At 50.2% G+C, this 16,452-nt stretch overlaps 1 protein-coding gene across 2 annotated transcripts in view; it reads left to right on the top strand.

The window, feature by feature from the left end:
* TTC7B (tetratricopeptide repeat domain 7B) overlaps window positions 1-16,452 on the top strand; it is a 1,510,908-nt gene that overhangs the window by 582,871 nt on the left and 911,585 nt on the right. For both annotated transcript variants that reach the window (XM_085626529.1, XM_085626530.1), the window contains exon 9: window positions 9,042-9,179. In XM_085626529.1, coding sequence (XP_085482655.1) covers window positions 9,042-9,179 — 138 coding nt within the window. The remainder of the gene's footprint in view (window positions 1-9,041; window positions 9,180-16,452) is intronic.

Below are 16,452 nucleotides of genomic sequence, written 5' to 3'. Positions count from 1 at the left end.
CCCACTCCCAGCCTTTAAAGACGGTCCATGAAGCCCCACGCCCAGCCTTTAAAGTCGGTCCATGAAGCTCCACTCCCAGCCTTTAAAGACGGTCCATGAAGCCCCACTCCCAGCCTGTAAAGACGGTCCATGAAGCCCCACTCCCAGCCTTTAAAGACACTCAATGAAGCCCCACTCCCAGCCTTTAAAGTCGGTCCATGAAGCCCCACTCCCAGCCTTTAAAGACGGTCCATGAAGCCCCACTCCCACTCTTTAAAGACGGTCCATGAAGCCCCACTCCCAGCCTTTAAAGTCGGTCCATGAAGCCCCACTCCCAGTCTTTAAAGACGGTCCATAAAGCCCCACTCCCACTCTTTAAAGACGGTCCATGAAGCCCCACTCCCAGCCTTTAAAGTCGGTCCATGAAGCCCCACTCCCAGCCTTTAAAGTCGGTCCATGAAGCCCCACTCCCAGCCTTTCAAAACACTCTATGAAGCCCCACTCCCAGCCTTTAAAGTCGGTCCATGAAGCCCCACTCCCAGCCTTTAAAGTCGGTCCATGAAGCCCCACTCCCAGCCTTTAAAGTCGGTCCATGAAGTCCCACTCCCAGCCTTTAAAGACGGTCCATGAAGCCCCACTCTCAGCCTTTAAAGTCGGTCCATGAAGCCCCACTCCCAGCCTTTAAAGACGCTCTATGAAGCCCCACTCCCAGCCTTTAAAGACGCTCTATGAAGCCCCACTCCCAGCCTTTAAAGACGGTCCATGAAGCCCCACTCCCAGCCTTTAAAGACGGTCCATGAAGCCCCACTCCCAGCCTTTAAAGACGTTCCATGAAGCCCCACTCCCAGCCTTTAAAGACGGTCCATGAAGCCCCACTCCCAGCCTTTAAAGACGTTCCATGAAGCCCCACTCCCAGCCTTTAAAGTCGGTCCATGAAACCCCACTCCCAGCCTTTAAAGTCGGTCCATGAAGCCCCACTCCCAGCCTTTAAAGTCGGTCCATGAAGCCCCACTCCCAGCCTTTAAAGACGCTCTATGAAGCCCCACTCCCACCCTTTAAAGTCAGTCCATGAAGCCCCACTCCCAGCCTTTAAAGACTCTCTATGAAGCCCCACTCCCAGCCTTTAAAGACGCTCTATGAAGCCCCACTCCCAGCCTTTAAAGACGGTCCATGAAGCCCCACTCTTTAAAGACGGTCCATGAAGCCCCACTCCCAGCCTTTAAAGACGGTCCATGAAGCCCCACTCCCAGCCTTTAAAGTCAGTCCATGGAGCCCCACTCCCAGCCTTTAAAGTCGGTCCATGAAGCCCCACTCCCAGCCTTTAAAGACGGTCCATGAAGCCCCACTCCCAGCCTGTAAAGACGGTCCATGAAGCCCCACTCCCAGCCTTTAAAGACACTCTATGAAGACCCACTCCCAGCCTTTAAAGTCGGTCCATGAAGCCCCACTCCCAGCCTTTAAAGTCGGTCCATGAAGCCCCACTCCCACTCTTTAAAGACGGTCCATGAAGCCCCACTCCCAGCCTTTAAAGTCGGTCCATAAAGCCCCACTCCCAGCCTTTAAAGTCGGTCCATGAAGCCCCACTCCCAGCCTTTAAAGACGGTCCATGAAGCCCCACTCCCAGCCTTTAAAGTCGGTCCATGAAGCCCCACTCCCAGCCTTTAAAGACGGTCCATGAAGTCCCACTCCCAGCCTTTAAAGTCGGTCCATGATTCCCCACTCCCAGCCTTTAAAGTCGGTCCATGATTCCCCACTCCCAGCCTTTAAAGTCGGTCCATGAAGCCCCACTCTCAGCCTTTAAAGACGCTCTATGAAGCCCCACTCCCACTCTTTAAAGACGGTCCATGAAGCCCCACTCCCAGCCTTTAAAGTCGGTCCATGAAGCCCCACTCCCAGCCTTTAAAGACGGTCCATGAAGCCCCACTCCCAGCCTTTAAAGTCGGTCCATGAAGCCCCACTCCCAACCTTTAAAGACGGTCCATGAAGCCCCACTCCCAGCCTTTAAAGACACTCTATGAAGCCCCACTCCCAGCCTTTAAAGACGGTCCATGAAGCCCCACTCCCAGCCTGTAAAGACGGTCCATGAAGCCCCACTCCCAGCCTTTAAAGACACTCTATGAAGCCCAACTCCCAGCCTTTAAAGTTGGTCCATGAAGCCCCACGCCCAGCCTTTAAAGACGCTCTATGAAGTCCCACTCCCAGCCTTTAAAGACGGTCCATGAAGCCCCACTCCCAGCCTTTAAAGTCGGTCCATGATTCCCCAATCCCAGCCTTTAAAGTCGGTCCATGAAGCCCCACTCTCAGCCTTTAAAGACGCTCTATGAAGCCCCACTCCCAGCCTTTAAAGACGGTCCATGAAGCCCCACTACCACTCTTTAAAGACGGTCCATGAAGCCCCACTCCCAGCCTTTAAAGTCGGTCCATGAAGCCCCACTCCCAGCCTTTAAAGTCGGTCCATGAAGCCCCACTCCCAGCCTTTAAAGACGCTCTGTGAAGCCCCACTCCCAGCCTTTAAAGACGGTCCATGAAGCCCCACTCCCAGCCTTTAAAGTCGGTCCATGAAGCCCCACGCCCAGCCTTTAAAGTCGGTCCATGAAGCCCCACTCCCAGCCTTTAAAGACGCTCTATGAAGCCCCACTCCCAGCCTTTAAAGACGCTCTATGAAGCCCCACTCCCAGCCTTTAAAGACGGTCCATGAAGCCCCACTCCCAGCCTTTAAAGACGGTCCATGAAGCCCCACGCCCAGCCTTTAAAGTCGGTCCATGAAGCTCCACTCCCAGCCTTTAAAGACGGTCCATGAAGCCCCACTCCCAGCCTGTAAAGACGGTCCATGAAGCCCCACTCCCAGCCTTTAAAGACACTCTATGAAGCCCCACTCCCAGCCTTTAAAGTCGGTCCATGAAGCCCCACTCCCAGCCTTTAAAGACGGTCCATGAAGCCCCACTCCCACTCTTTAAAGACGGTCCATGAAGCCCCACTCCCAGCCTTTAAAGTCGGTCCATGAAGCCCCACTCCCAGTCTTTAAAGACGGTCCATAAAGCCCCACTCCCACTCTTTAAAGACGGTCCATGAAGCCCCACTCCCAGCCTTTAAAGACGGTCCATGAAGCCCCACTCCCAGCCTTTAAAGTCGGTCCATGAAGCCCCACTCCCAGCCTTTAAAGTCGGTCCATGAAGCCCCACTCCCAGCCTTTCCAAACTCTCTATGAAGCCCCACTCCCAGCCTTTAAAGTCGGTCCATGAAGCCCCACTCCCAGCCTTTAAAGTCGGTCCATGAAGCCCCACTCCCAGCCTTTAAAGTCGGTCCATGAAGTCCCACTCCCAGCCTTTAAAGACGGTCCATGAAGCCCCACTCTCAGCCTTTAAAGACGGTCCATGAAGCCCCACTCCCATCCTTTCAAAACACTCTATGAAGCCCCACTCCCAGCCTTTAAAGTCGGTCCATGAAGCCCCACTCCCAGCCTTTAAAGACGGTCCATGAAGCCCCACTCCCAGCCTTTAAAGACGTTCCATGAAGCCCCACTCCCAGCCTTTAAAGTCGGTCCATGAAGCCCCACTCCCAGCCTTTAAAGACGCTCTATGAAGCCCCACTCCCAGCCTTTAAAGACGCTCTATGAAGCCCCACTCCCAGCCTTTAAAGACGGTCCATGAAGCCCCACTCCCAGCCTTTAAAGACGGTCCATGAAGCCCCACTCCCAGCCTTTAAAGACGCTCTATGAAGCCCCACTCCCAGCCTTTAAAGACGGTCCATGAAGCCCCACTCCCACTCTTTAAAGACGGTCCATGAAGCCCCACTCCCACTCTTTAAAGACGCTCTATGAAGCCCCACTCCCAGCCTTTAAAGACGGTCCATGAAGCCCCACTCCCACTCTTTAAAGACGGTCCATGAAGCCCCACTCCCACTCTTTAAAGACGGTCCATGAAGCCCCACTCCCAGCCTTTAAAGTCGGTCCATGAAGCCCCACTCCCACTCTTTAAAGACACTCTATGAAGCCCCACTCCCAGCCTTTAAAGTCGGTCCATGAAGCCCCACTCCCATCCTTTAAAGACGGTCCATGAAGCCCCACTCCCAGCCTTTAAAGTCGGTCCATGAAGCCCCACTCCCAGCCTTTAAAGTCGGTCCATGAAGCCCCACTCCAAGCCTTTAAAGACGCCCTATGAAGCCCCACTCCCAGCCTTTAAAGTCAGTCCATGAAGCCCCACTCCCAGCCTTTAAAGACGCTCTATGAAGCCCCACTCCCAGCCTTTAAAGACGCTCTATGAAGCCCCACTCCCAGCCTTTAAAGACGGTCCATGAAGCCCCACTCCCACTCTTTAAAGACGGTCCATGAAGCCCCACTCCCAGCCTTTAAAGACGGTCCATGAAGCCCCACTCCCAGCCTTTAAAGACGGTCCATGAAGCCCCACTCCCAGCCTGTAAAGACGGTCCATGAAGCCCCACTCCCAGCATTTAAAGACACTCTATGAAGACCCACTCCCAGCCTTTAAAGTCGGTCCATGAAGCCCCACTCCCAGCCTTTAAAGTCGGTCCATGAAGCCCCACTCCCACTCTTTAAAGACGGTCCATGAAGCCCCACTCCCAGCCTTTAAAGTCGGTCCATGAAGCCCCACTCCCAGCCTTTAAAGACGGTCCATGAAGCCCCACTCCCAGCCTTTAAAGTCGGTCCATGAAGCCCCACTCCCAGCCTTTAAAGACGGTCCATGAAGTCCCACTCCCAGCCTTTAAAGACGGTCCATGAAGCCCCACTCCCAGCCTTTAAAGTCGGTCCATGATTCCCCACTCCCAGCCTTTAAAGTCGGTCCATGAAGCCCCACTCTCAGCCTTTAAAGACGCTCTATGAAGCCCCACTCCCACTCTTTAAAGACGGTCCATGAAGCCCCACTCCCAGCCTTTAAAGTCGGTCCATGAAGCCCCACTCCCAGCCTTTAAAGACGGTCCATGAAGCCCCACTCCCAGCCTTTAAAGTCGGTCCATGAAGCCCCACTCCCAACCTTTAAAGACGGTCCATGAAGCCCCACTCCCAGCCTTTAAAGACACTCTATGAAGCCCCACTCCCAGCCTTTAAAGACGGTCCATGAAGCCCCACTCCCAGCCTGTAAAGACGGTCCATGAAGCCCCACTCCCAGCCTTTAAAGACACTCTATGAAGCCCAACTCCCAGCCTTTAAAGTTGGTCCATGAAGCCCCACGCCCAGCCTTTAAAGACGCTCTATGAAGTCCCACTCCCAGCCTTTAAAGACGGTCCATGAAGCCCCACTCCCAGCCTTTAAAGTCGGTCCATGATTCCCCAATCCCAGCCTTTAAAGTCGGTCCATGAAGCCCCACTCTCAGCCTTTAAAGACGCTCTATGAAGCCCCACTCCCAGCCTTTAAAGACGGTCCATGAAGCCCCACTACCACTCTTTAAAGACGGTCCATGAAGCCCCACTCCCAGCCTTTAAAGTCGGTCCATGAAGCCCCACTCCCAGCCTTTAAAGTCGGTCCATGAAGCCCCACTCCCAGCCTTTAAAGACGCTCTGTGAAGCCCCACTCCCAGCCTTTAAAGACGGTCCATGAAGCCCCACTCCCAGCCTTTAAAGTCGGTCCATGAAGCCCCACGCCCAGCCTTTAAAGTCGGTCCATGAAGCCCCACTCCCAGCCTTTAAAGACGCTCTATGAAGCCCCACTCCCAGCCTTTAAAGACGGTCCATGAAGCCCCACTCCCAGCCTTTAAAGACGGTCCATGAAGCCCCACTCCCAGCCTTTAAAGACGGTCCATGAAGCCCCACGCCCAGCCTTTAAAGTCGGTCCATGAAGCTCCACTCCCAGCCTTTAAAGACGGTCCATGAAGCCCCACTCCCAGCCTGTAAAGACGGTCCATGAAGCCCCACTCCCAGCCTTTAAAGACACTCAATGAAGCCCCACTCCCAGCCTTTAAAGTCGGTCCATGAAGCCCCACTCCCAGCCTTTAAAGACGGTCCATGAAGCCCCACTCCCAGCCTTTAAAGACGGTCCATGAAGCCCCACTCCCAGCCTTTAAAGTCGGTCCATGAAGCCCCACTCCCAGTCTTTAAAGACGGTCCATAAAGCCCCACTCCCACTCTTTAAAGACGGTCCATGAAGCCCCACTCCCAGCCTTTAAAGTCGGTCCATGAAGCCCCACTCCCAGCCTTTAAAGTCGGTCCATGAAGCCCCACTCCCAGCCTTTCAAAACACTCTATGAAGCCCCACTCCCAGCCTTTAAAGTCGGTCCATGAAGCCCCACTCCCAGCCTTTAAAGTCGGTCCATGAAGCCCCACTCCCAGCCTTTAAAGTCGGTCCATGAAGTCCCACTCCCAGCCTTTAAAGACGGTCCATGAAGCCCCACTCTCAGCCTTTAAAGTCGGTCCATGAAGCCCCACTCCCAGCCTTTAAAGACGCTCTATGAAGCCCCACTCCCAGCCTTTAAAGACGCTCTATGAAGCCCCACTCCCAGCCTTTAAAGACGGTCCATGAAGCCCCACTCCCAGCCTTTAAAGACGGTCCATGAAGCCCCACTCCCAGCCTTTAAAGACGTTCCATGAAGCCCCACTCCCAGCCTTTAAAGACGGTCCATGAAGCCCCACTCCCAGCCTTTAAAGACGTTCCATGAAGCCCCACTCCCAGCCTTTAAAGTCGGTCCATGAAACCCCACTCCCAGCCTTTAAAGACGTTCCATGAAGCCCCACTCCCAGCCTTTAAAGACGGTCCATGAAGCCCCACTCCCAGCCTTTAAAGACGCTCTATGAAGCCCCACTCCCAGCCTTTAAAGTCGGTCCATGATTCCCCACTCCCAGCCTTTAAAGTCGGTCCATGAAGCCCCACTCTCAGCCTTTAAAGACGCTCTATGAAGCCCCACTCCCAGCCTTTAAAGACGGTCCATGAAGCCCCACTGCCACTCTTTAAAGACGGTCCATGAAGCCCCACTCCCAGCCTTTAAAGTCGGTCCATGAAGCCCCACTCCCAGCCTTTAAAGTCGGTCCATGAAGTCCCACTCCCAGCCTTCTCCCAGCCTTTAAAGACGCTCTATGAAGCCCCACTCCCAGCCTTTAAAGACGGTCCATGAAGCCCCACGCCCAGCCTTTAAAGTCGGTCCATGAAGCCCCACTCCCAGCCTTTAAAGACGGTCCATGAAGCCCCACTCCCAGCCTGTAAAGACGGTCCATGAAGCCCCACTCCCAGCCTTTAAAGACACTCTATGAAGAACCACTCCCAGCCTTTAAAGTCGGTCCATGAAGCCCCACTCCCACTCTTTAAAGACGGTCCATGAAGCCCCACTCCCAGCCTTTAAAGTCGGTCCATGAAGCCCCACTCCCAGTCTTTAAAGACGGTCCATAAAGCCCCACTCCCACTCTTTAAAGACGGTCCATGAAGCCCCACTCCCAGCCTTTAAAGACGGTCCATGAAGCCCCACTCCCAGCCTTTAAAGTCGGTCCATGAAGCCCCACTCCCAGCCTTTAAAGTCGGTCCATGAAGCCCCACTCCCAGCCTTTCAAAACACTCTATGAAGCCCCACTCCCAGCCTTTAAAGTCGGTCCATGAAGCCCCACTCCCAGCCTTTAAAGACGGTCCATGAAGCCCCACTCTCAGCCTTTAAAGTCGGTCCATGAAGCCCCACTCCCAGCCTTTAAAGTCGTTCCATGAAGCCCCACGCCCAGCCTTTAAAGACGGTCCATGAAGCCCCACTCCCAGCCTTTAAAGTCGGTCCATGAAGCCCCACTCCCAGCCTTTAAAGACGGTCCATGAAGCCCCACTCCCAGCCTTTAAAGTCGGTCCATGAAGCCCCACTCCCAGCCTTTAAAGACGGTCCATGAAGCCCCACTCCCAGACTTTAAAGACGGTCCATGAAGCCCCACTCCCAGCCTTATAGTCACGTGTAGTTGAGTGCTCAGTAGATAAGATGTTTATTAAATGAGAGGCAGATGGACCTGAAGTTTTGAAAATTGTTTTTGTTTAGCGTTCGGCATCCCCGGTGCAAGTTTGCTGGTTGGAAAAGGTCAGACCTGTTGTCCTCAAAAGTATATGCAACTGTGGAGAGTTTCTGTTACACTTTATCCTCTATTCGTTGGCATTGCTTGCAAAAATCTGATTTTATTCTTTATTGACGGCAAGTAATGCTCTATGAAGACTTGGCGTTCAAATGAATATCAGATTTTAGTTGAAACCTACTTCCAAGTAGCCCTTGCTCAAAGCCTTAAAATAGCGGAGTTAATATGCAGGTTGTCGGTGTTGTGGTATTTTACATAACTGTGACTGTATTTGGAAACCAACTGCCCTCCTATGCAAGGATACTTGTGGCAACTAATTGACAAAGTAGTGCGAAGATTTTTCTGTAGTTTTCGGCTAGGTTCTTTTCAGTTAGGGTAGGTGAGGAAAGCTGGGAGAATGCGTTCTCTCTGTTTTACAGGGGTACAAAATGTAAGGCATGATATTTTTTAATTTGACTGAAACTGCGAGAAAGAAGGAAACAATAATTCCTCTCAATATTTGGCAAATATTGATTAAGCAATTCATGGAAGACCATTTACTATTTGCATAGCCCTTTTTTGTATGTCCTTGTGTTTTTAATATTCAGATGATGAAAGCGCTAACCGTTATACAATGAAAGCCTCCACGTACTGATTAAAAAGGATGCTCATATGAACAAAATGTTTTTATTATATTGAGCTTGGTTTTATTTCACGTTGTAGCTACTTGTTAAATATACTGTTTTAATATAATTATATCATAATATAATTTTGAATTCAATGATTGTATATAGCCTTTCCGTGACAGGCAAAAAAAAAATATTTGATCTTGGATTGGTCCCAAAATATGTGTTTACAGAGAAAGGACATAATGATTCATAACATGAAACATTGACAATATATAGGATAGATTTGATACGGAATATGCATACAGGCATCTTCTGAAATGATTAAAACAGTGTTTTTCTGAATGCAGGCATCGTAGGATATTAGTTTGGGAGAAACGATGGCCCTGGTACAGTTGTGTTTGATGAAACTATTTCTGTGATGTGTTTACGTGACTAGGTGCCAGACTGAACCCTTTGTGTGTCTCTTTCCAGGCGAATAGAGATGCAGTGCTGAGCAGAATCCCAGAGCACAAGAATGACCGACTCATCAGTCTACAGAGTGCCACTGTTGTGTACGACCTTCTGACTATCGCTCTGGGGCGACGAGGTCAATATGAAATGTTATCTGAGGTAGGTCGGAGCCCGGAAGTTTGAATTCTGTAATTGTTGCTTAACCTGTGAGCAGGGCCGGACGCAGGGGGCCCCAAACCTCCCACCAGCCCTAGGTAAAGTAATGTTTGTGAGATATGAGGCACTCAGGCCGCACATCACATTGTGCATGTAGACCAATCATTGTCCTTGTGCTCCTTGTCAGGAGATCACTGTGGAGCATTATGAAGCGCTTGAGTCTCAGTTGAAGATGCAGAGAGTAGGGTAACACACAATGATGGTACCCTTCGTGGAGCCTCAGGCAACCCTCTCCTGCAAATACCGACACTGCTCTCATGTTGCAGATGAGCAGCATGAGAGCAGCACCAGAATTGGCTGGAGGGGGCTGCCTCGATGCTCCAGCAGGCACAGGAGGGCTTGTGACTGCTCTCCACCCAGCTGTCTGAGACATCTAGGTGGAGAGGTTTACACTGCGCATGACGGCCGGTCAAAGTGACTTGCGCAGTGTAAACTGGGGGAGTGAGCACCATTCCCCTGCTGCCAGTCAGGAGCAATTCCCCGCCCCAACCACTGCTTGGATTGCAAGCAGTGAAAAATAAAACTGTAATTCATTTTATTACCATTTTATTTTTCACTTTTGTTTCACTGGCAGTGGGGGAGGGGGGGGTCGCGACACTCCTCTGCCCTAATGGGGGGTCCGCCGCTGACGCCATGTGCCTCATATTTGGGTGACCTGACCCTCCCAGCGCACCTTCGGGCCCCATAGGCTCAGAGAGGATTCATCGGGTTCTGCGCCGTCTGCTTCGGCCGATTGTGCCACTGTGACCTTCCCCAGCACCGGCCCCCCAAGCCGGGACTCTCAGCACCGCCAGCCCAAGCCCCATTCTTGTCCCCGGCGACCCGGATCGGCACCTACCAATGCTGACTATCCTGCAGATGGGTGTCTACTCCTCGGAACCCCTCCTGCCTTTCAACGAGGCCTTGACTAATGTCCTCTGGGAACCTGGTCCAAGCCCAACACATGAGCTCCTGTGAACAGTTCAACCGCTCGCTGTCATCGCCCTGCTCCAGGCAACCCAAAATTCCTCACCATACCCCCGAGAGCTTGTTGGTCCAAGCCTCTACCTCACAAGGCGCGTTCCCTTTCTCACCCCTGGAAAGGGAATCCAAGAGGCTGGATAATTGGAGCAAGAAAATGTTTTCTTCCGCTAGCCTTGCCTTGAGGTCAGTGAACACTGCATGCCTATTGGGCCATTACGCCCAATCCTTGTGGGAAACGGTTGCACAAGTGCTGCCGCAGGTCCCGGAGGAGGCCCAGGCCATTCTCCTCCCAAGCTGTTTAAGACGGAAGAGATGCAGAAGAGTTCACCATTCGTTGTGGGCTTGACACCACTGACTCGCTGGGCAGAGTGAAGTCATCAACGATGGTTGTTCGACGCCACACCTGGCTGAGAACTTCTGGCTTTGCTGGGGATGTCCAGGCTTCCCTTATGGACATGCCCTTTGATGGCACCCATCTCTTCGGAGACCAGGCAGGCTTGGCCCTTGAGCCCTTTAAGGACTCATGGGCTACAGCCAAGTCCTTTGGCCTCTCAGTGACCACCCATCCCTCGTCTGCTTTTCTCCTCTTTCATGGCTACGTAAAGGGCATTTCAGCTGCGCCATCCTTATCCCAGCTTTAAGACTGCGCAAGTTCAGCAACCTCTGCGCACCCGTGGGTGCGATTCCTTTCGGCCCTATGGGTTGGGCGACTAGAGGTTGAGTCTGTCCACCCCTCCCCCTGCAGCCTCCAAACCTTCTTAGTCCGGCCCTTCGAGATCATGGTCGGTCAGTTGGTGGCAGGATCAGCCATCACCTCCACCACTGGTAAAACATCACATCGGACAGGTAGTTTCTTCAGATAGTCCAAAAAGGCTACTCCCTCCCCTGTTAGACTACCCCTCCATGCCTCCAACGTACGACCAGCTGACGGAGGAGCACCTGTACTAGCTTCAGTACTTCCTTGGCTAAGGCTAAGTAGTCTGTGGTTGCTATTTCTGTTACTTTCTGGTCCTGAACAAGGTCAAGTGCCTTCCTCCTATTCTAGATCTGCAAGCCATCAACTACCTCCTCAGTAATGATGAGTTCAAAATGCTCACTTTGGCTCAGGTCTTGTCTGCCCTGGACTCCGAAGACTAGATGGTAGCGTTGGACTTGCAGGACGCCTATTTTCACATTCCCATCCTGCTTGCCCATTGGCGTTAGCTGAGGTTCACAGTAGTCCACTTTCATTTAACAGTGCTCCCCTTTGGCCTTACCTGCGTCCCTTGGGTGTTCACCAAGGTGATGGCTGTGGTCGCAGCTCCTCTGCGCAGATCAGGGGTGCCAGTCTTCCCCTATCTCGATGACTGGCTGTTGAAGATGAGTTCGCCTCAGACTGTCCTCTCCCACCTCCAGACTATGGCGAATCTCCTGCTTTCGCTGGGGTTCACCATCAACATGCCAAAGTCACACCAACTCCTTCTCAGACACTCCCTTTCTTCGTAGCTGATCTATACACAGTGCAGTTTCGGGCCTATCCTCTCGAGCGGCAAGTCCAGGATTTTCAGGATATGATACTGACGTTATAGCCTCTGTCCTGGATTTCGGTGAGACTGACTCTGAGGCTGCTGGGCCTCATGGCCTCCTGTATCCTGATAGTGACTCATACCAGATGGCATATGTGGGTTCTGCAGTGTGACCTGAAGTTCCAGTGGGTGCAACATCAGGGAAATCTCTGACTTGGTTCAGATCTCAGAAGGAACTGGACAGGATCTGCAGTGGTGACAGACCAGCCGTGATTGGGTCTTAGGCAGACCCCTCTCAACCAGATCACACAGTAGTGACAAATGCTTCACGTCTGGAATGGTTTGGCCATCTGGGAGAGGTGGATATCAGAGGACTCTGGTGTCCGGTGGAATCCGGACTCCACATCACAATGCTGGAGCTCAAAGCGATTTGCTTGGCATTGAAAGCTTTTCTTTCTTCCATCAAGGGAAAGCTGGTTCAGGTGTTCACAGACAACACCACCGCCATGTGGTACTAGAACAAACAGGGCGGGGTGGAGGTCGTGGACCCTTTGTCAAGAGGCCCTGTGTCTCTGGTCGTGACTGGAACAGCAGGGCATAATCCAGGTGGTTCAACCCCTGGCAGGTTCCCTGAATGCCAGGGCGGACAAACTGAGCCGTTGATGCCTTGCAGATAACGAGTGGCATCTCCATCCGGAGGTGGTGCAAGGTCTCTTTCAGAAGTGGGAAAAGCCTTGGTTAGTCCTGTTCGCCTCTGCCGAGAACGCGCAATGTCAGCAGTTTTGAGCATTGGAGTTTCTAAGGTGGCACTTTTCGTCTCGAGTGGAGCTCAGGCCTCCTGTACACCTTTCCGCCAATACCACTCCTGTTCAGAGTGCTCAAGAAGATCAAGAGCGACCGGGCCCAGTCATTCTTGTGGCTCCGGACTGGGCACAGAAATTCTGGTATCCTGAGCTTCTGTCGCAGCATATATCCTCCACCCAAACTGGACAACTCTACGTCTTCTTGTGTGGAGATTGAGCGGTGGCTGTTGACAGCATTAGACCTTCCTTCCGAAGTCTGTAATGTTATTTTGGCATCCAGGCTTCCCTCTACCAAAACTGTGTACGTCTGCTGGTGACAGAAATTTGTAAAATATTTTACCGAAAAGTCTATTGATCCTTTTTCTGCTTCCCACTCTCAAGTTTCTCTCTTTATTTAGACCCTTGCCCAGTAGGGCTCTGCTCCGGGCTGTCTTAAAGTGTACCTTTCTACCTTGTCTACAGTTCTTAAGGCTGCCAGACCAACCCTCTTTAGTTAAATCCCATTTTATACATTTCTTAAGGGGCTTGTGCATATGTTTCCACCTGTCCCATTCATCATGCCTCAGTGGTACCTTAATTTGGTTCTTGCCTTCCTGATATGTGCTCTGTTCGAACCTCTGCACAACTGCCCCCTCCAGCTGCTTACCATCAAAACAGCCTTTTAAGTGGCAATAATTTTTGCCAGGATGGTGAGCGAATTGCAGGCTCAATCATCCAAGCCTCCATACCTGACCATCTTTCCTGATAAGTTGGTGCTTCGCACTAGGACCTCTTTCTTACCGAAAGTAGTAACACCATTCCACGTGGGGGAATCAGTCACATTGCCCACTTTCTATGCTCCTCCACACTCCTCTAAAGAGGAGGAGCGACTCCACCGACTGGACCCAAAAAGAGCTTTGTCGTTTTACCGTGACTGCACTAAAGAGTTCCAGGTGCATTTGTTGGGTACATTGGATCAAAGAAAGGTTGTGCAGTGCAGAAGAGGATGGGTCATCCTCTGTATAAAAATGTGCTATGCTGTGGCCAATAAAACAGCCTCCTGAAGGCTTAAGGGCTCATTCCATCAGAGCGAAGGCTGCTTCCACAGCATTGCAACATGGAGTTCCAGTCCTTGACATTTGTCAGGCATCAACATGGGCATCACTGTACAGCTTCGCCAAGCACTGCCTGGACAGTCGAGTCTGCGGAGACAGCCTTTTTGGTCGCTTTGTCCTGCAGGACTTCCTGGTCTAAACTTGTTTGCAGTCCCTCCTCCGGGGATAGCATTGCTTAGGTATCTGTTCTAAGGTAAGGAATCTGCGGCTAGATGTCTCTATCAGATGCACAAGTTACTTACCTTTGGTAACGCCTTATCTAGCTGCAGATTCCTTACCGACCCACCCATCCTTCCTGCACTGCAGACATGTTTTTAGGGTCATAGTTGATCCCTTTCAGGGCCCTAGTTGTTCTAAACACACCACTGTCGGTGCACTTCATGGCTCCACGCTCCTGGCGTGTAAAGTCATGAAAAGTAACTGACGTCATCGTGCTGAGGAAGAGCCTGTATAGGTGATACAGGCGTCTCTACTGGTGTGGCCGCTGCCAAGAGCCAATCAACGCCACCGTGCAGGGGTACTGCTCGCACAAAAATCTTCCGGATCCAGTTTGACACCTGGGAAACTCAAATGTAAGGAATCTGAGGCTAGCTATTGTGCCTACCAGATAAGGCGTTACCACTGGTAAGAAACTTGTTCAATTATCTGTGTATTTCTGTTATAAGCTTTATTGTGGAAACTGACCATGCAATTCTATTTTCACCCTGATCACCCAAAAATTAAAATACCAGTTATTTATTCAGTGCAATATAGGGTAGACCATGCCAAACGGTTTGCAGATCAATTTATGATGTGTAGTTTGTTAATGTGACGAGATCAGGAATTACTTTTTTTTAAAACATATTTTATTGAGTTTGCACAGTACCACTGGCCGAAATGCCCACTATGTTCCAATTCGAGACAAGATATTGACAAGTTACCACACATAGTAAGAATATCTGGTACGGTGTGTACATATAACAAAAAGGTAAACCAGAACTTCACGCGGAGGAATTACTTTTGTGTAAAATAAAAGCAATATTAATATTGGTCATAGTAGAAATAACTGGATTCCATTACTTATTTAGTGAAAATTAACACATCTACATCTTCATTTTGAAAACAATGCTGGTGATCCCTAGTTCGCCTTGTATGCAAGCTGTTTAGAATTTCTATAGAGTCCAGTAGCATAATTCACGAGTCTACCTAGCAAGGAGGTTTGCAATTTTATTTATAGTTATTCTATTTAAATAGACATTCTTTTTTCGATTGCTGAAATGATAGTCCAAAAAGCAGGCAGAGCTGCATACCTATGTTTTCTAATAACTTTGTTAGCAAAATATAGTATTTTCAATGTCTGAGGCGATAATCATATACATATTGTTAGTGCTATCAAAATAATTCATGAATACAAAGGCACCAGGGCTTGTGAAGTAACCTGCTTGGTACAAGGGTCACCTGCAGATAATGCACTCTCCCTGACACTCTTTCTTCTTGTAATGTTGCATTACTTTCTGTTACAACAAAAACAGCCACAAACAATTACATTAAAAAAAATGCATATTTCTGCTGCCCTCTAAATCTACTTCATTTCAGGAAGTTCCTAATTGGAAAGAGTTTGGCAGATGTATTAGGTATGTCCTGTCTGTCTAGTTCCACCGCTCTGTTTAGAGTTGGGTGAAATGCGGTGCTTCCAAATATGTCGCGTTCGCTGGCTCTGCCAGTGACAACCTTTGCCGACAGCCTGTCCGCTGTCAGTCACTAGGATTTGCTCACTTTGTGGCAGAATGTCTGACCTTTTCGGCGTGGTCGTCTGCCAAACTTTTTTCCTGTCCCGGCCGCCAAGGTAAGCCTGGCGGTCCGGAGCTTGAAACCGAGACATCACCATGCCGTACTGGGTGAAAACCTCTTGCTTCGCGGACATTGCCTTATTATTTTTCAGAAATAATGTCCTGCTTTGGCATTTTGTTTACGGATTTAAAAAAAAGCTTTGCTGAATGGGTGCTTTAAATATGATGCCAGCTCATCAAACATTAGTGCTTGTAGTGGAAATACTGCAGCACTGCTGGAGGCACAGAGATCTTTGCCACGCTGGCCATGATCTCTGATCTTGCCATTCAGCCTTCTGCCAGGCTACTGGAGCACATCCATCCGCTGACTTGATGGACTGTCCATGATAGCCTGCGAATGAACCCAGGCCTTTAGTTCATACAATTCCTAAGTATATTAATCGCTTCAACATTAAAGTACGCCTATGTACCTTTCAGTGCATCCAGAAGAAACAGCTTAAGTAAAGCAAAATACAGGTGAAATTACGGCCTTCTGGAACCACAGTTGATGTAATTTCATCATTAAACGAGCATTGGCATAGCCAATAGGTCTCGCCTTTGGGTCCTTATAAGTGTTTAGCCAGAGATATTGACTTTGCCTATGTTTTTAAGCTGTGCTGTACATCAGTTTGCAGGATGCTGAAAAGTTATAATACTTCAGCTGGTATTCCACGCTTTGCGTCTTTGGTGGCAGTTGGTTCAAACGCTGTGCAGTCTGCACTGACACTGCTCTTCAGCCAGTGTGTAGTATTATGCATACTTTGTGGTTAATACTGTTGCTTTAATTCTGATCGTTCTAGGTTAGAACGAGAATAGGTCATACATGAGGGATTCAACTTGTTGCAGTTTATTTTATTTTATTTTTTTTAATTTTTTTTTTGAAACCGTTTATTACATTTTAAAAAGGTTACAAGTATGGGCCTACAACCATCCGGCCGGCCGCTAGAGTGGCAGAAGCATATGACATACCTACAGTAAGAGTCTCTTGGCGGTGCAGATTGGTAAATCAGGAGATATCAATAGCGCAGGCCACATAACTCCAA

The sequence above is a fragment of the Triturus cristatus genome, chromosome 9 (genome assembly GCF_964204655.1).
Source record: "Triturus cristatus chromosome 9, aTriCri1.1, whole genome shotgun sequence".
Classification (NCBI taxonomy): domain Eukaryota; kingdom Metazoa; phylum Chordata; class Amphibia; order Caudata; family Salamandridae; genus Triturus; species Triturus cristatus.
Note: the sequence above shows the minus strand (reverse complement) of the source record. Positions and strands in the feature narration are given on the sequence as shown.